Genomic DNA, 25163 nt, shown 5'->3' with positions numbered 1-25163 from the left:
AGAGGTAGGGGATGGTGAAGGGGGGAGTTGGGCAATTGAGGTACCTCAACCAACGCAATTTACAATTCACGCATTAATTCAGAAGCTACTACTCCCTTAAGGGTGGCCAACTTTTTACTGAGAAAGTAAGGGATCGAGGAGGAAGACTACAAAATAAATACTTCAAATAATGTTTTCTAAAATAACAGTAGAAATATATTTAAAATGTGCATGCATGTTTTATTTTACATTATTGCCTATATTTTTTTACAGATTTTCCATCTTTTTGCAAATATTGCTTCGACTATAAAGGTATATAAGTATATAAAGAATTTCACTGCTACTTACAGTTCTGCTTCTGCAAACCCGCTGCTACATCTGTTGCACACTTCTGACCATTTGCATTCATTAGAGAAGAAAAAGGTCTGACTCATCATTTGAAACAGGAATGTTTAATACAAGCCTAACTACAGTCATCAAATTAAGAATCTGAACGTTTTTGGCTCTCAGGATACAGAGAACATAAAACTTTCTGTTTGCATTGCCTTCCACGGATATCCCTTGCTTCTAAATATCCTTTACATTACGAAATTCATCACACGATCTTCATCTCCTATATCTATCTGACCTGAGTCAATTATTTCTCAAAGATATTTAAATTTTAGACGGGAACTTAGGCAAAGAGGTACCCCAGACACTGTTGGCATTGGAAGTTGATCTTCAGATTTGAAATTCTTGACTAAATATTTTTGCAATGACACACAAAATTTCGTAAGATTATCATCAATGTGTTTTCTGGTTCAGGAACAAGTTAACTGCCGAAATATCTGTGCTCATTCTTTGTCAAATATTGCTAACCAGAGTCCTGGCTGTCTCGAAAGTTTCCATCATGCAGAGCATCCTAAAAACTTAGAACAATAAACAATCTAAAACAACTACACGAACATGCGAAAAAAGTTAAATAAATCCTCGCTGTCGTCAGAATCATTTTAAAATGTCTTTGACCTTAAGGAAGGCTCCCTCAGCATTCAACAGTTGCTTTCTATTGCTGTACATTGCTAACAATAACTTCATTTACTATAGGCAAAGAGGTTCTTCCAGATATACATTGTGTATAAGGTTGGATATCTCAACATATCTTAATTCCATGACAAGGGTGACAAAGTTTCCGACGGAGGTCCTCATATTTCTTGAACTACATTTACGGAATTAAGACTGTGTCGGCAATTTACGTTCAGGCTGCTTAAGCATTTGGGTTCAAGGCCGACCATACAAGCCTGTGAAAAGGTTTTGTCATGTAAATTACAAATACAACACTGCTGCTGCCGTTACTCATTCTTTTTCACGTCACTCACTACACGTTTTGCGGACAGTGCTTTGAAACCAGCCCAGATTGCCAGCAACGGTAGGCAGAACGCGCCGAGCGCGCCAGCGACGACATCTAGCAGCATTATCTGGTACCAGCAGAGGTCCTGGCCGGCAGATCGCAGGGCGGTCGCTCCGCGGTGCCTGACAACGTACTCCGTCCACCAAACGGCCTCTTCCAGGGGCGCGCGAGGACGATCGTGGAAGATACGAGACACCTCACGGGCCCTTGTGCGGTAGCTGCAAGCGTCAACAATATCTATTATATCAACTGTCTCATCTCTCAATCTAAGCTAAAACTATTATTGATGTGAATGTAAACAGAAACAGGTCTAAAGAGATACATCTTGCAACAGCGCTGACGAATTTGTCACAGTTTGAATGTTGTCTTAACACTCAAATATCGGAAAATTAGTCTCTCTCTGTTTTTTTCAGTGTACATTAGCACTGGCGAAATTTGCAACTTTCACCTCGATACGGAATACTGACAGTTGCCATCTATCACATTACCAATTCTTTTAGCGGCTCTTCAGATTTGGCGTAACTGAGACCTTTCTTACCACACAAGAGGGGGCTCTGCTTTATGTACATATGTGTCTCCTTCATAGCTCGGTCTCTGTTTCAGAGGATGCCTACCAGCGCCTTCCGATGAAAAGCCCGTGCTAGGTCCATACTTATGACACACAGCTCGAATTGCCGGTATGACGGTCAACCAGAGCATTTTTTTTATTTTCCATTCCTTGAAAATTGTTTTATGCTATGGGACTGTTATGGCACTCCATGGGAATTTGAAAAATCACTGGTAGGAAGTGGCAGCTAAACGACTATTCAAGTAGGTGCGTAGAATCTATGAGACTGGAAATGTGCCACCAAACTTGCGAAAAAAATTCATCCACACCTTCGCAAAGATAACAAGGCCACGTAAGTGAGAAAACCGTGGTTCAATAAGCTTAACATTGTTTGCTTCGACGTAGCTTGTAAGAATGGTATGTAGATGAATGGAAAAGAGAATGGAGGATCTGTTACATGATCATTTGGGCTTTAAATAGGTAAGGCGTCAGTGAGTCAGTCCTGACGTTGCGCTTGATAATCGAAGGATGAATTAAGAGAAAACAAGACGTCTTCATACGATTTGGCGAGTTAGAAAAAGTGTTTGACAACGTAAAGTGGTGCAAGACGTTTAAAATTCTCAAAAAAATGGGTATAACGTATAGACAACATGCATGTGTGTGAATGTGTGTGTGTGTGTGTGTGTGTGTGTGTGTGTGTGTGTGTGTGTGTCTGTTCTTTGGACATGTTCGAAAGGACAGACATCATTTTGATCGAGCCATTATGAATTCAGACACAAAGGAATTATAGACATTGGCTGCAAGCGGGCGCTGACTAAAATCAATGGGGAAAGTTGAAAATTTGTGCCAGACTGGGATTTGAACTCGGGTCTCCTGCTATGCTAGTATGCAGGAGACCCGCGTTTGAATCCCCAAATAACGAACATTTCCATTTTCAAGACAGGTAAAATTGTTAAGACTTAAAAAAAAAAAAAAAAACCACACAGATCATTTACAAATGTTCGTGTTTCATGGTAGAAAGCTTTCGTTTTAAGAGACAAGATGGGGCACGATTGACAAAGTATGGCTTAACCACCCATACGGCACGTGACTAAATACGGGGAAAGATCGAAAAGTAACACACAATTGTTGTATTACCAGAAAGTGTAGTAGATAACAAAACAAAAAGATCACAAATGAACTTTTATACTCAGTCACCTATGTTCTTAACATATGTATCCCATCGCGGTACCTTTTTCAATTCACACGGCCGTCTTGGAAAACGCACACCACCTGGGGACATTGCTAAAAGCCCTACAGTCGTTCCCATACACGCCACATCTGTCCCAGCGAATTTCACTCATGTTATACCCTCTGCCCACAAATATCGAGCTACACTTCGCTGAACGAACGACAGTAACATATTGTCGTGAAATTTAAACATTAGATCTGGAATACCAAGGGAGAAAAAAATATTGTGCGTTTCATTTCGATCCTCCTTCATAGACACAGAATTTTACTCACGATAAAACTCTGTAACTGAAGAATTTAAGATATCCGGCGTATAGCTTTAATATATAACGCAGCATTTAAATATGTAGAACTCGAATGCGACATTTAAAAACGCTACACGATAAACATCCTCACATCTCACAAAAACAAAGACAGAAGAAAATTGTGGAAACTGCCTAAGGTGGTTTCTAATGCCTGTTCCTTCATGTGATTTTTAAAATCGGTCCCTACACCGAAAATCAACCAGGAAACATCATTTATTCCTAGCCACGCTAACTTCCAGCTACCACAGTCTCCTCTACGTCTTGGACCACAGCACTGTAAGAAAGTGAATGATACATTGTGGGAAACCTGGAAAAGAAGAAACAAAAACATTTTAGATGTTATGCAACAGAAGGGTCCTGAAAACTCGGAATAAGAAATGAGGAATTATCTGCAGTGTTGACGAGAATTGGAAAATGTGAAAAACTCTCTATAGAAGAGAGACGGGATAATGGGGCATGTCTTAGGGCATCAGGGATTAAATTCCATCTTCACTGGCACGCCGCATCAAATCACTGATGACAAACAAACACCCCCAAACGCGCTCCCACCCCTCCTCCGAAAAAGTAGAATATCCTGGTCTTCAGATTATCAGAATTGTTGTTCGAATGCTGCTCGATAAATAATGATCGTAATTTTTTTTTTTTAAAAAAAAGATACCTTTATTCATTCTCAGAATTTTGATGATCCTTGTCAAAATAGCATCCTTTAGGGTCACCTGCGTGTCCTTACCTGTGCGACACCACTAACAACCTGATGATGCTGCTTTAACGCAGCGAAACTGGTCGTTAAGAAATCATCACTCAACAACTGTTTGTTGTTTATTGTACTTCAGTTTACCATGACTCGCCTTCGGATGTGCTGCACTTCCCTCATGGTTTCTGCACCTGCAAAGACATGCTGGAAACATTTCTTGAAAGATCCTTCAGCATCGCCTGCTCAACCTCCACTACTGATAACGGAAATACCTCCCACTAAAGTTTTTATTCAGGTTAGGGGAAAAAAAGAGGCACACAGAACTAAATCCGGACTGTAAAGAGGGCAAGGGATACACTTGACGTTTATTTTTGGAAGATATTCACTGACAAAATTTTCTGTATACGACCATACATTATCGTGCTGGAGCATCCGGCCAATTGCACGCATATGTCGTCTTTTACGTCTGATGTGGACTTGTTTTCAGGACATCCCGGTAGTACTGTCGAGTTATTGATATGTACGCAGGTAGTACATTTTGATAAACCATTTGAAGAATAACAAAAAATGAGTTGATTATAGGTTTCCCAGCAGAAAGAACCACATTTACTCTTTGGTTGGTAGGCGATGATGGAGATTTGCACACATGGCTTTATTGTTTTCTCACAGATTATAAGTGATGTGGCCAAGTTTCGCCAGCAGTGATGGCCTTTTAGAGAAACTCCACATCGTCCTCTAACATCAGCTTCAACTGCTTGCGGACTTTGGGTTGCCATTCTATTTTGTAGGATCGTTCCTTCTTTGCCATAACGTCCTGTGTGCCTACATGAGTACGACGGGACACCCGCAAGACCCGAATTTTTTCGCTTCCTTTAACAATTTCACTTTTTTACATACGGTATTGCGCAATTTCCTTGTCTGTAAGGTGAACTTCTTGTTAAAATAAACAATACTATGAGGTACACAGCATTCTGTTAGGATGTTCTTCATGAGAAGAAACCCCTAAAGGCAGCACGTCTTTAAGTTGTAGCCCCAGACCCATTGATTTTCACCAGTGTACAAGGTTAACACTGTTAACTTTTAAACATTTTAAATTTCCAATACGGTATTGGTAGTTTAGTTCACGTGTAAGGGGAGAAACTGACGTAGGCTAGTAAGAACTGCACATTTAATGAACTAACAAACTAAATGATACCTTTTGTTTGCATGTGTCTACTTTTGAGTTGCCAAAGGTAGCTGTATCCCAACTTCTGAATTTACAAGTGTGGCAGTGTCCCGACTTTTCACTGGTCAAAGGTGGCAACATGCAGGCTAATATCCTTGTGTATAAGAATCAGTCGTTTTCGAAACCTACCATGTACAAACACTTCTCGTGTGCTAATTGTCCTTCACAAATTGTGGGTGGCATCCAACTACATTTTCAACATTTCAGAAAGTGTACGAAAGGTTATTCGTCGAACCTCTGTCACAATAACAGTAGGGAGTTTAATGGCTCCTTCCGTAAGAGAAGTGACTCGAGTGCTTCGTCCCCCTTCCTTTGAAACTGCTTGTCTCGCCTCTTTAAACCGTTTAAATTGTTTTCGAGCTCTGCTGTAGAGAAGAACGGATTCTTCACAGGCCTCCTGTAGCACTGCATAGACCTTAGCTAAAGATTCGTTGAACAGAGCGGATCAGCATATTGTCCAGCGTGCGGTATCTCCATTGTTGCGATAGGAAATACTGATCAGTGGTGTGGCATTGTATGTTCTGGCCAAAAACCGTGACTCATTATCTGCCAGCAGTTTTTATCGGTGGTGTAATACTACAGCTCAGACAATTGCGCATGGCGATATCGCTGACAGCATCATCGCGACTTCCTTGTCTCCCCAGGAATTACTAGAATCACTACACCCTGCCAAGTGCCAAGGTCAAGGAAGGGAGGGCCTCCTACCCCCTGCACTTTTGAAAATTTTGCACGAAGCACCATCCGAAAATTTTGCACGAAGCACACCATCCTCGAGCACCCATACGCTCTGCAGCGAATGTCATGCAAAATCAATTCCCCACCCCTTGAACATCTTTTATAATATGGTGATTGCATACACATCATCATTTATTGGTCAACATGAAGTGCCGATCAGCTGGGTTGAACATGAAGAATATCAGTGCACAGGGTGAGTCAGGAGGAAAGGTACATGCTTTGAGGGGTGATAGAATTAGTGATTCTGAACGAAAAACTTCATACGGACGTATGCCCTATTCCGAATGATTTCCGAGACAGAACACATTTAATATTACTTTTGTACGTTTTTCTTGAATAATTCGAAAACAGCGCCCTCCAGCGAAAACGCGTCGCAGTACAAAATTAAACTATATTAAATTTCCTACAAAAAAGGTCCTATTCATTTTTAGAACTAACGGTTCGTGCGAAGAGAACGCGAAAAGTTGTAAAACTCGCTCGACGCACATGCGCTGTAGCACACGTAGTTTTTGTAGGCTAATTTGAGGTAGCATATTGAGGTAGTAGGTTGAGACGAACAATTTGATACGGGACACTTGTGGTGTATCAAGTCGGGAAACTTCTCTCTTCGCATAAACCATTAGCTCTAGAGACAAAAAAGGAATAGGACATCTTTTGTAGGAAATTTAATATAGTATAATTTTCTGCTGAGACAGTTTCGCTGGAGGGTGCGGTTTTCGAGTTATTCGAGAAAACCGTAAATAAGTGATATTAAATGTGTTCGGAAACCATTCGGAGTAGGCCATACTTCCACATGAAGTTTTTTGTTGAGGACCATTATCACCCCTCAAAGCATGTACCTTCCCTCCTGACTCACCCTGTATATTATATCAGTTTCTCTGTAATTAGTATTAAGGGGATACGGAATCGGATTTTGGGTTAAAAAATCGAATTTTTTTTTATTGGCGTATTATATTCTGCCATGTTTCCTCTTTAAAATGACGTATCATACATAGCTCTACTACAATTATAACTATTTTATTTTTATATATTTGTGAGATCGGGTATTGCGCTTTAGTTATACACGTCTCTCGTGGCTGACCATGAACTTTTTGGCAGTACCTTTAAAGTGACATGAATTCAAATATCCCGGTTTCCAGCGACTATTTATACACTAGTTGCCCGAAAATGTTTCTCTCTGGTTTCCTCAAGTTACTCTTTGACTTTGTGGCGGGACTGTTTTGTAAACAGTGTGATATAAGAAAGTAGTTGTTGTTGAGTTATTTCGTATTTAGTGCTTCATTTTTCGCAGTGAAAATGCCTAGAGCTAAAGCAAAAGTATTTAAAAAGCGTGTGAACTGGCAAAAGAAAAGAAATAATGATTCATTAGCAAAGCAAAGCAGTTCATCATCATCACTGTTGGAAAATGTGAATCCACTTATTACTGATTTGCCGAACGAACTTACACCAAATGAAAACAGTGCTTCTCATAAAAAACTAAGAGATTTGGAAGAGAAATATAATTTACTTGATAGAGGGAATGAAGTTTTTGAACTCATTGATACGAATATATTGTGTGAAGCTCTTGAAAACAGTTTGTGCTGCAAAAAATGTCATGGAAACGTTTCTCTGAAAGTAGAATCCCATGGTGGCCTGGCTGCCCAGTTTAATTTAATATGCAGTGTTTGTAAATACAGCTGTAAGTTTCCAAGTTCGGTTTCAGTAACTGTAAATAATGGATACAAGAAAACTGAACTTTATAGTGTAAATATTAGGTTAGTTTATGGATTGCGAGCAATTGGTAAGGGCAAAGCAGCTGGTGATATGCTATGTGGTGTTCTAAATCTTCCAAGTGCACCTTCAAAGTTTGAAGCTTACAATTATGTACTAGGATCTGCAGTTGAAGATGTAGCACAGAAGTCAATGCAGGTTGCTGTGGAAGAAGCAGTGGAAGAAAATGACGGCAGTCGTGACCTCACAGTGGCGTTTGATGGCACGTGGCAGAAAAGGGGCCACACCTCCAACAATGGTGTTGTAACAGCAACTAGTGTTGATACTGGCAAGGTTATTGATGTTGCAATAATGTCTAAATACTGTAGGTGCACAGGCAGGCTGAAAAATGAACACAGTGATGACTGTATTGCTAATTATTATGGTAGTAGTGGTGGCATGGAGGTTGCTGGGGTGAAGAAAATTTTTCATCGCTCTTCACAGTGGTATAATGTTCGCTATGTCAAATATCTGGGAGATGGTGACTCTAAAGCATTCAAAGAAGTTTTGGAAAGCAAACCATATGGGAACAGTGTAAATATAAGCAAACTTGAATGTATAGGACATGTGCAGAAGAGAATGGGTGCCAGGCTGAGAAGGTTAAAATCAGTTATGAAAGGGAAAAAACTAGATGATGGGAAAACCTTGGATGGCAGAGGAAGATTGACTGATTCCATAATAGACCACATTCAGAACTGCTATGGCCTTGCAATCAGGCAAAATACAGGCAATCTTGAAGAAATGAGGAGAGCTATATGGGCTTTATATTTCCACACCGCATCCACGGATGAGCATCCACAACATGGTTTGTGCCCCAAAGGTGAAAACAGCTGGTGTAAATACAATAGGGGACTAACAACAGGAGAGAAATACATTCACCACCACAGTCTACCATCAGCCATCATGGCAGAAATAAAGCCCATTTTCAGAGATCTGGCTGACAGAAGTCTTCTGATGAAATGTCTTCACGGAAAAACGCAGAACCCCAAGGAGTGCTTGAATAGTGTGATATGGCATCGTCTCCCAAAAACAGTGTTTGTCGGAATTAATACACTACATTTTGGTGTGTATGATGCTGTGGCAACCTTCAATCTTGGAAATATAACTAAATGCCAGGTCCTTCAAAAGTTGGGTATGTGTGTTGGTTCCCGTACGGTACGTGCTATGTTCTTTTTAGATCAGCACAGACTAAGGCATGCTGATAATATAATCAAGACATTAGTGAAAAAAGCAAGACAGGTGCAGAGGGGTGCCAAAAGAAGACTTGAAGATGATTATGAAGACTGTAAAGGGGGTATTAGCTACGGATCAGGAATGTTTTAATCTTCTTTCTCCGTTTCCCGTAAGTTTACTTTTTACTTCATCTAGGAACATTATCTCAGGTACTGGTCAACCTAGAAGTCTGAAATTTTTATGACGTAGTGACATAGGTCCCTATTACATACTGAAACAACGATTTTTTAATTACTTGATTTACAAAAGACTTAGGGGTGATAGTCTAGTAAAAAGCGATGGAAAAAATTTACTTAAAAATAAATGTACAATATCTCTGTAAGAAAATACTTTGACAATAAACTGTTGTTTCAGTATTGTTGTAACATATGAATGCACATACAGTAAAATTTTTACCTCTCTGTCTCCAGTAGTTTGTGAGAAAATGTTCCCTATAGTAGGCATATATTAACATTGCGGGGATAGGTGATTCCGTATCCCCTTAAGAGTGTGTGCTTCATTGTACTTAGCCTTTTTTGCTTTAACGGTTACAGATGCAAAGCGGCAGCTATTAGTACGAGCACAGAAACTACGGCGAGTGCCTGATCCAGTGCTGCATGGAGACACCCAACTGCAGCCGACTGGATGTCTTCCTGACTTTTTGGACCTGGTGTCATCTGACTATGCAGTAGCACAGTCTGGACCTGAGTCTCTCAGAATACTACTGCTCGCCAATACGTACAATTTAATTGTCAGTGGGTTAAAACATATAAATATAGGTCTAGCACCAGGCAATGACTTTGAAGTAATTTTAGATGGAGGAAATGCACAACATGTCGTGGCTAAAGCGTAGTTTTCATGGGATGAGTGGGGCTATCTTTGCAGCAAGAGGAAGTATACAGATAAGAAAATAACAGACGAGTATGTCCCTTCTCATATGCCTATAGATGTTCCTATGATTCGATGTAAGGTTTCAGTAGTTGATGCATAAGGCGAGGCAATGCTTGAATTAGCATCTTGGGAGTGCACATTTATCTAAAACATTCGAGTGTTCTGAATACGTATGATCTCTATAGTGCACTAGCATTTGCAGTAGATAGACTAACGAACTGGCATCCATATATAAGAGACCGTACTATAATTTAATCATGTTTTTGCACAGTAGTGTAATGATAGGCCAATTGCAGCAAAGCATCAGTACCTGTACTCGTCGAGCACCAAAAGTGTTGAGCCCAACAAGTCCATAGAGACTGGGCTTACAAATGGTATTCCAATGTATGTGTTCGTGCCTATTGGACTCGATGAAATACAGGCTGAATAAGGCTTACAGGAGAGCATTGTTTGCGAAATATTGGACTACAACGCTACGATTGTACATAAACTACTGTTGTTATTCGACCCCGCTCACCTTTGCTATTTACCTGTGTGTCAGCGTCTAATTACACGACCAACCTTTTGTCACCTACATAAGCATTATACACATAGAAGCGGAATCTGTGTGTCGGAAAATTGCTACACCAAGAGGAAATGCAGATGATAAACGGGTATTCATTGGACAAATATACTAGAACTGACATGTGATTACATTTTCACGCAATGTCGGTGCATAGATCCTGAGAAATCAGTACCCAGAACAACCACCTCTGGCCGTAATAACGGCCTTGATACACCTGGGCATTGAGTCGAACAGAGCTTGGATGGCGTGTACAGGTAGAGCTGCCCATGCAGCTTCAACACGATACCACATTTCATCAAGAGTAGTGACTGGCGTATTGTGACGAGCCAGTTGCTCGGCCACCATCGACCAGATGTTTTCAATTGGCGAGAGATCTGGAGAATGTGCTGGCCAGGGCAGCAGTAGAACATTTGCTGTATCCAGAAAGGCCCGTACAGGACCGGCAACATGCGGTCGTGCATTATCCTGCTGAAATGTAGGGATTCACAGGGATCGCAAGAAGGGTTGAGCCACGGGTCGTAACACATCTGAAATGTAACGTCCACTGTTCAAATTGCCGTCAATGCGAACAAGAGGTGACCGAGACGTGTAATCAACGGCACCCCATACCGGGTGATACGCCACCATGGCGATAACGAATACACGCTTCCAAAAATGTGCGGTCACCGCGATGTCGCCAAACACGGATGAACACGGATGCGACCATCATGATGCTGTAAACAGAACCTGGATTCATCCGAAAAAATGACGTTTTGCCATTCGTGCACCTAGCTTCGTCCTTGGGTACACCATCGCAGGCGCTCCTGTCTGTGATGAAGTGTCAAGTGTAACCGAAGCCATGGTCTCCGAGCTGATAGTACATGCTGCTGCAAACGTCGTCGAACTGTTCGTGCAGATGGTTGTTGTCTTGCAAACGTCCCCATCTGTTGACTCAGGGATCGAGACGTGGCTGCACGATCCGTTACAGCCATGCGGGTAAGATGCCTGTCACCTCGACTGCTAGTGATACGAGGCCGTTGGGATCCACCACGACGTTCCGTATTACCCTCTTGAACCCACCGATTCCATATTCTGCTAAGTCGTTGTATTTCGACCAACGCGAGCAGCAATGTCGCGATACGATAGACCGCAATCGCGATAGACTACAATCCGACCTTTATCAAAGTCGGATACGTGATGGTACGCATTTCTGCTCCCCTTATACGCGGCATCACAACAACGTTTCACCAGGCAACGCCGGTCAACTGCGGTTTGTGTATGAGAAATCGGTTGGAAACTTTCCTCATATCAGCACGTTGTAGGTGTCGCCACCGGCGCCAACCTTGTGTGAATGCTATGAAAAGCTAAATCATTTGCATATCACAGCATCTTCTTCCTGTCGGTTAAATTTCGCGTCTGTAGCACGTCATCGTCGTGGTGTATCAATTTTAATGCCAGTAGTGTGTATTGTACAGACAGTGAACTTGTAATGATAGAGCATTACCATATTAAATAAGGGTTTGATAGCCATTTCATTGGTTTCCATATGAATAAAAAGCAGATTCAATCTAATATAAAATGCTTTCTGCAAGTAGTCTGCATCCTCCGAACGCCAGATTTTTTGAATATGAACTTTCAGGAATGACTTTCAACTCGAGATACGCGGCCTCAGTGTGGTAGGTATTAGGTAGTGGTTCATCAACGCTGCTTTACACTGCCTATCACGTATCTGCTACTACAGAGTGAAAGGACTTCGGAAGGAAGGAATATTGAGGAATGCGGACTTCCGATAAGTGAGAAAGAGAGAGAGAGAGAGAGTTGACGAAGACGACCGACCCCGTCCCGCCACACCACGAACTACGTAGTATACGTATATGTAAATCGCAAGCATAGGGGTGAACGACATTATCGATAGGCACCACAACTCTCTGTGACTTGTCTACTCGTGCACAGGTAAACCATCCCGCCAAACAATATTAATATTAACTATGCCCGGCCCATATACATCTTTCATAAACTACGCTGACTCCCACAGGAGCACTATATTCACCAGGTGAAACATGTCAGATCTCTGACTGGTACCCACAAGTGGTGCTGCCTTTCACATGTACATACTTTCGTGTTTCGCCGTCTCGACATGTCGTAACAAGCTAGGGGTTGGGCGGCTCACAATCACCAGCTTGGCATAATTTTAGGCCAGCAGAAAATTGTCTTGATTTACCACAAATTCAGCTTGTCTGCTTTTAATACTTACGTAAGAAATTGAAGTTGACTTTGGTGCCGTGTAGGGGCACACAACGGTACCTAATTCGATTACTACAATAAGAACAGAAGCTACGATTTATATGTTTTCCGGCAAGGGTATCGAAACATTTATGTCTCCGTGATACGTAAATGAGTCAATGTGCACTATTTTAGTCTTATCTGTATTTATATAAATTAACGTATCATCGCATCAGGAGGAAATTTCTCCATTTCTTTAACGTCCTCCAACAACGATCCGTCCTGCAATCATAATTTGACAATTATCTCACTGTCGAATAATAACGAAAATACGAGCATAAGACCTATTTTTTTGTTCGTGATGTACGTAGACCCAATGGCTGCTAAACTATTAGTGCTGCAGTTACGTGTCCTTGAATGGGGGACGACGGGGCTGCACCGGATGTTACTTTCATTTTTTCTATAAATTACATAAAAAATCGTAGTACGCCTCCGCGACCATGATCTCTAGTGTCCGTTTTCGTCGCAGCCTTCATCGGGACAAATGAGAAGTATTTAATTGTTGTGAAGAGCAAAACGAAGACATGGCACATTTACAATCTCGATATCTGCGTAAAACTTGTAACAACAACGACTCTGTACTATTGTACATATAAGTAATTCTTTTCATCTGATTTTACGATAAACTTGTGTAATTGATGTTCTGATTTCATTTCTTTTTGTTTCATGCCATTATGTTAAGGAAACTGTAAATAAGTTTCGATGTGAATATTAATAACTGCCGTCTGCTTCACGTCTGCTGTGCAGCGAGCTACCTTAATTTAAGTATTAACTGTATTTTTCTTACTTGTCACTTCTTCTTCCGTGTGTATTTGCTTTTAGGAAGCTTTAATTGTCGGGTGCTATTAATAGTGTTCCATAGATTTCGTGTTTGTTTTGAATACAGTCAGAGAGAGTCCCTTTAGTCAGCCATAGTGTCAGTAGTGCTAGTGTTTGTTTTCAATACAGTCCAGAGACAGGTAGTGCTATTTTCATTGTTTTCTACAAGAAGTGCCTAGCAACCACAGTTTAGTTAATAAACAGCCGCCTTTAGTGAATTAGCAGTCTAGTTAAAGGTTGATTAACTCTCTTCAGTAAATTGATTCCTTAGGATGGATAGGATGTGTGACTGCTGTGTACGGACGCAGGAGGAGCTGGCCACTGTTCGCGAACAGCTGAGCGTGTTGATGGCCGCGGTCAGCCGTCTTCAGGCTGCTGCCTCAGAGTGTAGCGGCAATTGGGAGTCTGATGCGTCGCAAGGTACACCCCAGGTGTTACATGCTTCACCCACTGTCCCTGCTGTCGAGACATCTTCGCGTGTACTGGGCGCGGTTGGGCCAGCCTCTCCCCAAGGGGAGTGGCGGGTTCAGCGGCGTTCGCGGCGCACGAGGCGGAGGGTCAATGTGGAGGCTGGCCGTGTGGCATCGCCCGCTCTGCCTGTGAGTGGACATGTGGCTGCTCCTTCAGCAAGGTCCGAGCAGGCACACGGGGGGAGGGGTTTATTAGTTATTGGGAGCTCCAACGTTAGGCGGGTGATGGAGCCCCTTAGGGAAATAGCGGGAAGGTCGGGTAAGAAGGCCAGTGTTCACTCTGTCTGCTTGCCAGGGGGTCTCATCCGAGATGTGGAGGAGGCTCTGCCGGCGGCGATAGAGAGCACTGGGTGCACCCGACTGCAAATTGTTGCTCATGTCGGCACCAATGACTCCTGCCGTCTGGGTTCAGAGGTCATCCTCAGTTCGTACAGGCGGTTGGCGGAATTGGTAAAGGCGGAAAGCCTCGCTCGCGGGCTGAAATCAGAGCTAACTATTTGTAGTATCGTTCCCAGAACCGATCGCGGTCCTCTGGTTTGGAGCCGAGTGGAAGGCTTAAACCAGAGGCTCAGACGATTCCGCGGAGATCTGGGGTGCAAATTTCTCGACCTCCGCTATCGGGTGGAGAAATGTAGGGTCCCCCTGAATAGGTCAGGCGTGCACTACACGCCGGAAGCGGCTACAAGGGTAGCGGAGTACGTGTGGAGTGCACATGAGGGTTTTTTAGGTTAGCGAATCCCCTCCCTAGGCCCGACAAGACGCCTCCTGAGACGCAGCAAGGTAGGAGTAGGCAAAATGCAACAGGGAATAACAATATTAATGTGCTAATAGTAAACTGCAGGAGCGTTTACAGAAAGGTCCCAGAACTGCTCTCATTAATAAACGGTCACAACGCCCATATAGTACTAGGGACAGAAAGTTGGCTGAAACCAGATGTAAATAGTAATGAAATCCTAAACTCAGATTGGAATGTATACCGCAGAGACAGGCTGGACAGTGAAGGGGGAGGCGTGTTTATAGCGATAAGAAGTGCAATAGTATCGAAGGAAATTGACGGAGATCCGAAATGTGAAATGATTTGGGTGAAGGTCACGGTTAAAGCAGGCTCAGACATGGTAATTGGATGTCTCTATAGGCCCCCTGGCTCAGCAGCTGTTGTGGCTGAGCACCTGAAGGATAATTTGGAAAATATTTCGAGTAGATTTCCCCACCATGTTATAGCTCTGGGTGGATATTTTAATTAGCCGGATATAGACTGGGAGACTCAAACATTCATAACGGGTGGCAGGGACAAAAAATCCAGTGAAATTTTTTTAAGTGCTTTATCTGAAAACTACCTTGAGCAGTTAAACAGAGAACCGACTCGTGGCGATAACATATTAGACCTTCTGGTGACAAACAGACCCGAACTATTTGAAAAAGTTAACGCAGAACAGGGAATCAGCGATCATAAACCGGTTACGGCATCGATGATTTCAGCCGTAAATAGGAATATTAAAAAGGGTAGGAAGATTTTTCTGTTTAGAAAAAGTGACAAAAAGCAGATTTCAGAGTACCTGTTGGCTCAACACAAAAGTTTTGTCTCAAGTACAGATAGTGTTGAGGATCAGTGGACAAAGTTCAAAACCGTCGTACATAATGCGTTAGATGAGTATGTGCCAAGCAAGATCGTAAGAGATGGAAAAGAGCCACCGTGGTACAACAACCGAGTTATAAAACTGCTGCGGAAGCAAAGGGAATTTCACAGCAAACATAAACATAGCCAAAGCCTTGCAGACAAACAAAAATTACGCGAAGCGAAATGTAGTGTGAGGAGGGCTATGCGAGAGGCGTTCAATGAATTCGAAAGTAAAGTTCTATGTTCTAACTTGCCAGAAAATCCTAAGAAATTTTGGTCTTATGTCAAAGCGGTAGGTGGATCAAAACAAAATGTCCAGACACTCTGTGACCAAAATGGTACTGAAACAGAGGATGACAGACTAAAGGCCGAAATACTAAGTGTCTTTTTCCAAAGTTGTTTCACAGAGGAAGATTGCACTGTAGTTCCTTTTCTAGATTGTCGCACAGATGACAAAATGGTAGATATCGAAATAGACGACAGAGGGATAGAGAAACAATTAAAATCGCTCAAAAGAGGAAAGGCCTCTGGACCTGATGGGATACCAGTTCAATTTTACACAGAGTACGCGAAGGAACTTGCCCCCCTTCTTGCAGCGGTGTACCGTAGGTCTCTAGAAGAGCGTAGCGTTCCAAAGGATTGGAAAAGGGCACAGGTCATGCCCGTTTTCAGGAAGGGACGTCGAGCAGATGTGCAGAACTATAGACCTATATCTCTAACGTCGATCAGTTGTAGAATCTTGGAACACGTATTGTGTTCGAGTATAATGACTTTTCTGGGGACTAGAAATCTACTCTGTAGGAATCAGCATGGGTTTCGAAAAAGACGGTCATGTGAAACCCAGCTCGCGCTATTCGTCCACGAGACTCAGAGGGCCATAGATACGGGTTCACAGGTAGATGCCGTGTTTCTTGACTTCCGCAAGGCGTTCGATACAGTTCCCCACAGTCGTTTAATGAACAAAGTAAGAGCATATGGACTATCAGACCAATTGTGTGATTGGATTGAGGAGTTCCTAGATAACAGAACGCAGCATGTCATTCTCAATGGAGAGAAGTCTTCCGAAGTAAGAGTGATTTCAGGTGTGCCGCAGGGGAGTGTCATAGGACCGTTGCTATTCACAATATACATAAATGACCTTGTGGATGACATCGGAAGTTCACTGAGGCTTTTTGCGGATGATGCTGTGGTGTATCGAGAGGCTGTAACAATGGAAAATTGTACTGAAATGCAGGAGGATCTGCAGCGAATTGACGCATGGTGCAGGGAATGGCAATTGAATCTCAATGTAGACAAGTGTAATGTGCTGCGAATACACAGAAAGATAGATCCTTTATCATTTAGCTACAAAATAGCAGGTCAGCAAATGGAAGCAGTTAATACCATAAATTATCTGGGAGTACGCATTAGGAGTTATTTAAAATGGAATGATCATATAATGTTGATCGTCGGTAAAGCAGATGCCAGACTGAGATTCATTGGAAGAATCCTAAGGAAATGCAATCCGAAAACAAAGGAAGTAGGTTACAGTACGCTTGTTCGCCCACTGCTTGAATACTGCTCAGCAGTGTGGGATCCGTACCAGATAGGGTTGATAGAAGATATAGAGAAGATCCAACGGAGAGCAGCGCGCTTCGTTACAGGATCATTTAGTAATCGCGAAAACGTTACGGAGATGATAGATAAACTCCAGTGGAAGACTCTGCAGGAGAGACGCTCAGTAGCTCGGTACGGGCTTTTGTCAAAGTTTCGAGAACATACCTTCACCGAAGAGTCAAGCAGTATATTGCTCCCTCCTACGTATATCTCGCGAAGAGACCATGAGGATAAAATCAGAGAGATTAGAGCCCACACAGAGGCATACCGACAATCCTTCTTTCCACGAACAATACGAGACTGGAATAGAAGGGAGAACCGATAGAGGTACTCAAGGTACCCTCCGCCACACACCGTCAGGTGGCTTGCGGAGTATGGATGTAGATGTAGATGTAGAATGTTTATGTCAAATGTCAAGTATTATGGTAATAGAACTGAAATGTAACAAATGTTGAAACTGTTGTAAGATGTTTAAAATTGTAACTGTGCGTCTGGTCCATACGTAGGCAATGTGTTAGGATATGTAGAATGCAAAGCCTCGCTAGGATACCCGATCTATCACGGAGCGGTAAAAGGTGGATGGCAGGCGAGCACGGGAAAATGCGCACGGGCACTGCACCGCACAATGGGCACAGTAAATGAATAGCGAAGGTCTAACGAAGTCGAAAGGTAACTTAAGTATTGATATAGTAATTAAGTTTATTATTTCGAGTCAGATTAAAAGCATTTAAATGAGCAGTAAATAAGATGAAAAGAGTAGTAACTTATATACTGGAAATCTTGAATGAATAATAAATTCAGTAATAATTTTTTTTAAATACAGTGATCATAACAGTTTCAGGTCCCCCCCCCCCCCCCCCCCCCCCCCTCCGTCATTCATTTGAATTCTGAAGTGTTCTACATTGGTTTGACCAGATAAAGTTAAAGTTAATATAAAAGTCAAAATTTATCAGTGTGTTATCTTTATCAAAATTGACATTTCGTGTGTGTGGCATGAAAGTACAATTTCTAGGGTAACCTATGCCCAATTTTAATCAGATTACTAGACAGTATGAAGTTTTGTAGTAAACATTATAGCGTAGTGTTATGTATTCATGATTTTCCACATCAGTACAGAACGTGAAACTATAAGTTCAATAGATTTTCTGGTTCTAAAATTCTATTATATTATGCAGTGTTACAAATTGTTGTTTTGCATGAATACATACCAACTTGTACAGGGACGAAACTCAGCTACTGCCTAAATAGGCTGGCGACCGTATTATTGTCACGTTGGTAGCATCTTCTGGTCTACTTTTGCTCCATCCTGACGTGTAATTGCATTTCGAACTTACTTGACGTATCATTGTTAATACAGAGTGGATGTAAGTCTGATTTACCACCATTCAGGTACACGCGGTCGATATCTATGCGAAAATCCTTTCTCATAAGGTGAATCCCGCTCACTTACCATAGCACAGGCTTTAGCAAGTGCTGTGTCAGGGATTACAGACTGTCCATGTTTTTGGAAGACTGCCATATAGATGTTTAGGAAGGGTATTTTACATTGGTTTAAATACTCTACAGAAACAGTTGTTAATAAATTTTATTGGTTATGCGAGACAAGGCAGGAATGTCAAGGCAATTACAGTTCCTAAAATAGCAGCTCGCTCTGGCCATCTATTATCACAGTAGCATTTCCGAGCCACTGTACGGTGAGTGCGTGCTATCTCTGTGTATGTCGGCTTGAAACGGGAGGCTGTTTAGGTCTGCAGCGCTGGTAGACCAATCTCGGGTATCACTTCTGTTTTACTCGTTGATTTTCCGTCGATTACTGAGAGAAAATTACGGATCCAGTCGCACATCTGAAACGATACCCCATAGGCACACAATTTGTGGAACGGCGTCAAAAGCCTTCTGAAAATCTAGAAATACAGAGTCAGTTTGAGATCCCTTGCCGATATTACTCATTACTATGCGCGAACAAATAGTTAGTTGTATTTCACAAAAACAACGTTTTCTGATTCAGTGCTGACTGTGTATCAATAAACCGTAACCTGCGAGCTAATTCACAACAATAATTTGTAATAACAAATACCCGAGCTCTGAGAAGTTGTATATTTTACGCTGATATGAAGGCGTCGTATTTATCGAGTACTGTAAATCAATTTCTCATTACAACAAATACCCGAGCCCTGAACAAATTGCTCGAAAGCAGTTGGGAACTCCGCCATTGACGATGACGTCGACAGGAGGCGCGCCGTGAGGCGTAGCGGTGCCAGGAGAGGTGGACGCACTGTGTTTTGTGTTCGTGCAATGACGAGAAAGTGCTGCTGAGAAGTGTAACACGAGTGTGGTGTATGATACAAAGCGTTCAGCGCGCGCACGCGGCACGCGAGGGTTGGGGTTGGTGGGATGGTACTTCATACTGGCAACACACATACACACACACACACACACACACACACACACACACACACACACACACACACACACACACACATTCAATTTTAAACCTACGCTACATTGGACATGAATTAGAGTAGAGCTCAGGGATACAGGAGTGCTGATTTCAGCGAAATATGAGATAAATGTTGAAAGGAGTCTACTGGGGCACACTTGTATATGGCACCAGACTATGATAAGACTATTAATATAAATTAAAATGAAACTAGTATGCTATAAACGATGTGTGTCCCTGGTAGGCTCGATAACGCGAATCGCTGACTGTGTACGACCGCAGATCCAAAGATACTGTTTTTGGTTGAGATTATTATAGTGTTGGAGTAAGAGAGCTCTCGGCGCACAGTTGTAGGTAGCTGTCTGTGAGGGAAAAACGATGGTGTAGGCAGTTTATCGATGTGCTGTGTGAAGCCACCAAGTGTTAGATTAATGTAGGTATGTCAATATTGTTGAACATGGAAGCAGAAGTCTTCATGAAAGCAAGGTAGAGATGTTAAATAATTATAATTTTGTTTTGCCAGCACGTTAGTATAGATCAGTTGGCTGATAATTTGTAATTGTTGAGTAACCCCAGAATGCACGTGGACGGTTTTGATACAAAGGCTAGTTATGTATTTCATTTTTGTTATGCTTTTAATATTTATTAACAGAGGTATATGTAACTTGATGATCTGCATTTATACTGGTTTAATGAGGTAAGATAATACTTGCTGTTTAAATATCATTGCTTGTGAATCAATTGTGAGTAAAGTATCTTCAATTGTCAGATGTTCTTTTTGAAAAGCCAAACTTAACTTGACTATAATTTTGCTAAAAAAACTCAGTGTTAGTAATTCATCATAATCAGTACCACTTCCCTGTTCTGGTCATATTTTTTTCCAGGAAGTTTGATTTCTCATAAATGTGTTCATTTATCAGCCAAAATTATTACATGCACATTGCAAAATACTACTAGTAGCATTGCACACTGCTGAGCCTGCAGCAAGCATATTTTGGTTTTTCATGAGAGACCAGAATATATCGCGTTACTCCGTTGCTGCTCTAGAGGTTCGACAATTCAATTTATTTTTTATGTGCACAGGGACCAAAGTTATCAGTTTTGAACAGGGTCAGAGGATTCAGTGGCTAGGGAGCTGACTGTATTTTGTATTGACTGTACTTCTTTATCGGTATTGGGAGCTGCATAACCCAATCAATTTGTGTAATGTTTTGCCAACCGTAACACAGTGTAAGTACACCACTTGCAGTTGCAACACGTTACACGATGAAAAAAATGTCGTGTGACGAGGGCCTCCCGTCGGGTAGACCGTTCGCCTGGTGCAAGTCTTTCGATTTGACGCCATTTCGGCGACTTGCGCGTCGATGGGGATGAAATGATGATGATGATTAGGACAACACAACACCTAGTCCCTGAGCGGAGAAAATCTCCGACCCAGCCTGGAATCGAACCCGGCCCCTTTGGATTGAGTCTGTCAATCTGACCACTCAGCTACTGGGGGTAAGTCTTTCGATTTGACACCATTTCGGTGACTTGCGCGTCGATGGGGTTGAAATGATGATGATTAGGACAACACAACACCCAGTCCCTGAACGGAGAAAATCTCCGACCCAGCCGGGAATCGAACCCAGGCCCTTTGGATTAACAGTCTGTCGCGCTGACCACTCAGCTACCGGGGGCGGACACGTTACACGACAATTCGAGTTTTACATCCATTCCACAGTTCAGAATTCGTATAACGTAATCGTAAAGTTCTCTATTAATTAAAAAAACGTTCTACATCTACATCTACATGGATACTCTGCAAATCACATTTAAGTGCCTGGCAGAGGGTTCATCGAACCACCTTCACAATTCTCTATTATTCCAATCTCGTATAGCGCATAGGAAGAATGAACACCTATATCTTTCGTACGAGCTCTGATTTCTCTTATTTTATCTTGGTGATCGTTCCTTCCTATGTAAGTCGGTGTCAACAAAATATTTTCGCATTCGGAGGAGAAAGTTGGTGATTGGAATTTTGTGAGAAGACTCCGTCGCAACGAAAAACGCCTTTGTTTTAATGATGTCCATCCCAGATCCTGTATCATTTCTGTGACACTCTCTCCCATATTTCGCGATAATACAAAACGTGCTGCCTTTCTTTGAACTTTTTCGATGTACTCCGTCAGTCCTATCTGGTAAGGATCCCACACCGCGCAGCAGTATTCTAAAAGAGGACGGACAAGCGTAGTGTAGGCAGTATCCTTAGCAGGTCTGTTACATTTTCAAAGTGTCTTGCCAATAAAACGCAGTGTTTGGTTAGCCTTCCCCACAACATTTTCTATGTGTTCCTTCCCATTTAAATTGTTCGTAATTGTAATACTGAGGTATTTAGTTGAATTTACGGCTTTTAGATTAGACTGATTTATCATGTAACCGAAATTTAACGCATTCCTTTTAGCACTCATGTGGATGACCTCAAACTTTTCGTTATTTAAAGTCAACTGCCACTTTTCGCACCATTCCGATATTTCTTCTAAATCGTTTTGCAGTTTATTTTACAATGTTAACTCCAGTCGAGTCTCGCGTTCACGAATACAGTGCAGTGGGAAGGGCGCACAAGGCGATTGGTGAGAGGGGGGTGGGGGGCGTGCTTCAGGCTGAATTTGCAGAGGAGCAGGGGGTGGGGAGGTCCTTCACTCCTTGACCTTGCCACATGGCAGGATGTCAATATTTCTGGTATGACCTTGCAGGAAAGGAAATGCCGATAGTGATGTCAGCGGCATATGACATGTGCAATTGTTTCAGCTTTAATATGACAACATGGATAAAAAAAAGTGCTGGCAGATAATGAATCAGCATTTTTGGCCTGGACATACACCGCCACACGACTCTGATACACTATGTCGTCAAAAGTATCCGGACACCGCCAAAAACATACGTTTTTCATATTAGGTGCATTGTACTGCCACTCACTGCCAGGTACTCCATACCAGCGACCGCAGTAGTCATTAGACATCGCGAGAGAGCAGAATGGGGCTTCTCCGCGGAACTCACGGACTTCGAACGCGGTCAGGTGATTGGGTGTCACTGGTATCATACGTCTGTTCGCAAGACTTCCACTGTCCTAAACATATCCAGGTACACTGTTTCCGATGTGATAGTGAAGTGAAAACGTCAAGGGACACGTACAGCACAAAAGCGTACAGGCTGACCTCGTCTACTGACTGGCAGAGACCTCCAACAGTTGAAGAGGGTCGTAATGTGTAATAGAGAGACATCTATTCAGACCATCACACAGGAATTCCAAACTGCATCTGGATCCACTGCAAGTACTATGGCAGTTACGCAGGAGGTGAGAAAACTTGGATTTCATGGTCGAGTGGCTGCTGATAAGCCACAAATCACGCTGGTAAACGCCAAACGACGCCTCGCGTTGCGTAAAAGCGTAAACATTGGATGATTGAACAGTGGGAAAACGTTGTGTGGAGTGATGAATCACGGTACAGAATGTGATGATCCGATGTCAGAGTGTGGGTACGGCGAATGCCAGGTGTACGTCATCTGCCAGTGTGTGTAGTGCCAACAGTGAAATTCGGAGGCGGCCGTGTTACAGTGTGGTCGTGTTTTTCATGGAGGGGGCATTCACATCTTGTTGTTTTGTGTGGCACTATCACAGCATAGGCCTACATTGTTGTTTTAATCACCTTTTTGCTTCCCACTGTTTAAGAGCAATTTAGGGATGGCTATTGCACCTTTCATCACGAACGAGCGCCTGTTCATAATGCAAGGCCTGTGATGGAGTGGTTACACGACAATAACATCCCTGTAATGGCCTGGCCTGCACAGAGTTCTGACCTGAATCCTATAGAACGCCTTTGGGATTTTTTGGAACGCCGACTTCGTGCCAGGCCTCACCGACCGACATCGATACCTATCCTCAGTACAGCACTCCGTGAAGAATGGGCTGCCATTCCCCAAGAAACCTTCCAGCACCTGATTGAACATGTGCCTGCGACAGTGGAAGCTGTCATCAAGGCTAAGGGTGGACCATCACCATATTGAATTCCAGCATTACCGATGAATGGAGCCACGAACTTGTAACTCATTTTCAGCCAGGTTCCAGATACTTTTAATCACGTAATGTATGTCTCAATTTGCCCACCTCTGATAGGCGCGAACCATTGCCAACAGTGAAACTAGTTCTACGTCGACGCCAGTCACTCCTGCCGTTTGTAAGCATGCGTGTTGTATACAGCTTACCTAGGGTTATTAAGCACATCTGTAAGTGCCCAGGTGAGTGAATCCTCTGTGATGTTACTGAAGTCAAGCCTGACGGCATAGCGGAGGCGCTCGGCTTGCCTGGCGTTGAAGTGCTGGTCTCCAAAGAACGGCACCACCACCAGCGGTACCCCGTGGTGCACGGCCTCTGTCATGCTCAACAGGCCGCCGTGCGTGATGAACAGCCGCACGTTATCGTGAGCTGGAACACCGACATCACAAAGACATCACAAAGGTAACTGCACCAGCGCGTTAAAATTTATTATTACAATTGTTCGAAGAGATTTCGGGATTGCAGCCAGTCGTCGTAAACTTCACTCCACGGTAGTTCAACTGGACACCTGCCAGTCATCTTCTGGTGTTCCATCGGAGAATCACGAATCACGAAGTGCGCTGATGATATTGCTTTGGATGCGTCAGAGTCACAGTGACAAAAACGGACCATACCATCCGGCGGCAGCGCCCTCGCTGGTGAAACTGCAAGGATCAACTGGTTGATTGGTTGATTTTGGGCGGAAGCGGGGGGGGGGGGGGGGGGGGGACCGGATCTAACAGCGAGGTCATCTGCCCCCTCGGATTAGGGAATGATGGGGAAGGAAGTGGACCGTGCCCTTTCAAGGAACCAACCCAGTATTTGCCTGGAGCGATTTAGGGGAAATTCGGAAAACCTAAATAAGGATGGCCAGACGCGGGTTTGAACAGTCATCTTCCGGAATGCAAGTCCAGTGTGCTAACCACTGCGCCTCCTCGCTCGGTAAGGATCAGCTGTCTTTGTCGTTGACACACTCATCGGAGTATTCTGGCGCCTTCGTTTGGAGCAAATCTTGGAGATGACGGGATTCCACGCATTATACAGGTAGTGTCATGGTTCAATAGAGAAGAGTATTGCAACGGACTCTTTTATGATAGAGTCGCGAAAAGATGTTGCTGTAGCCAAAATTAATGTTTTGTCATATTCTATTGAATGTCCATTGGAGATACAATGTTCTGCACTTGTATACTTACTGGGTTGCAGAAGGCAAGTGCAGTGTTCATGATCTGTGCAACATTCTTTCTCTGTGTGTGCTGTATGTCCTATATAGACCATACCACGCTAGCAAGGTATTTTGTTAATTCCCGTCTTTCGTCTTCCGCAATAATAAGTTATCAAAAATGGTTCAAATGGCTGTGAATACT

General features: G+C 42.8%; 1 protein-coding gene across 2 annotated transcripts in view; it reads right to left on the bottom strand.

Moving 5' to 3' along the window:
• Positions 1-212: 212 nt before the first annotated feature.
• LOC126418672 (UDP-glycosyltransferase UGT5-like) overlaps positions 213-25163 on the bottom strand; it is a 114431-nt gene continuing 89480 nt past the window's right edge. For both annotated transcript variants that reach the window (XM_050085557.1, XM_050085558.1), the window contains exons 5-6: positions 23970-24189; positions 213-1584 (exon numbers count right to left, since the gene is read on the bottom strand). In XM_050085557.1, the coding sequence (XP_049941514.1) occupies positions 1308-1584; positions 23970-24189 (497 nt within the window). In that variant the 3' untranslated portion in view covers positions 213-1307. The remainder of the gene's footprint in view (positions 1585-23969; positions 24190-25163) is intronic.

The sequence above is a fragment of the Schistocerca serialis genome, chromosome 9 (genome assembly GCF_023864345.2).
Source record: "Schistocerca serialis cubense isolate TAMUIC-IGC-003099 chromosome 9, iqSchSeri2.2, whole genome shotgun sequence".
NCBI lineage: Eukaryota > Metazoa > Arthropoda > Insecta > Orthoptera > Acrididae > Schistocerca > Schistocerca serialis.
The sequence above is the reverse complement of the archived record's forward strand: the minus strand, read 5'-3'. Positions and strand labels throughout refer to the sequence as shown.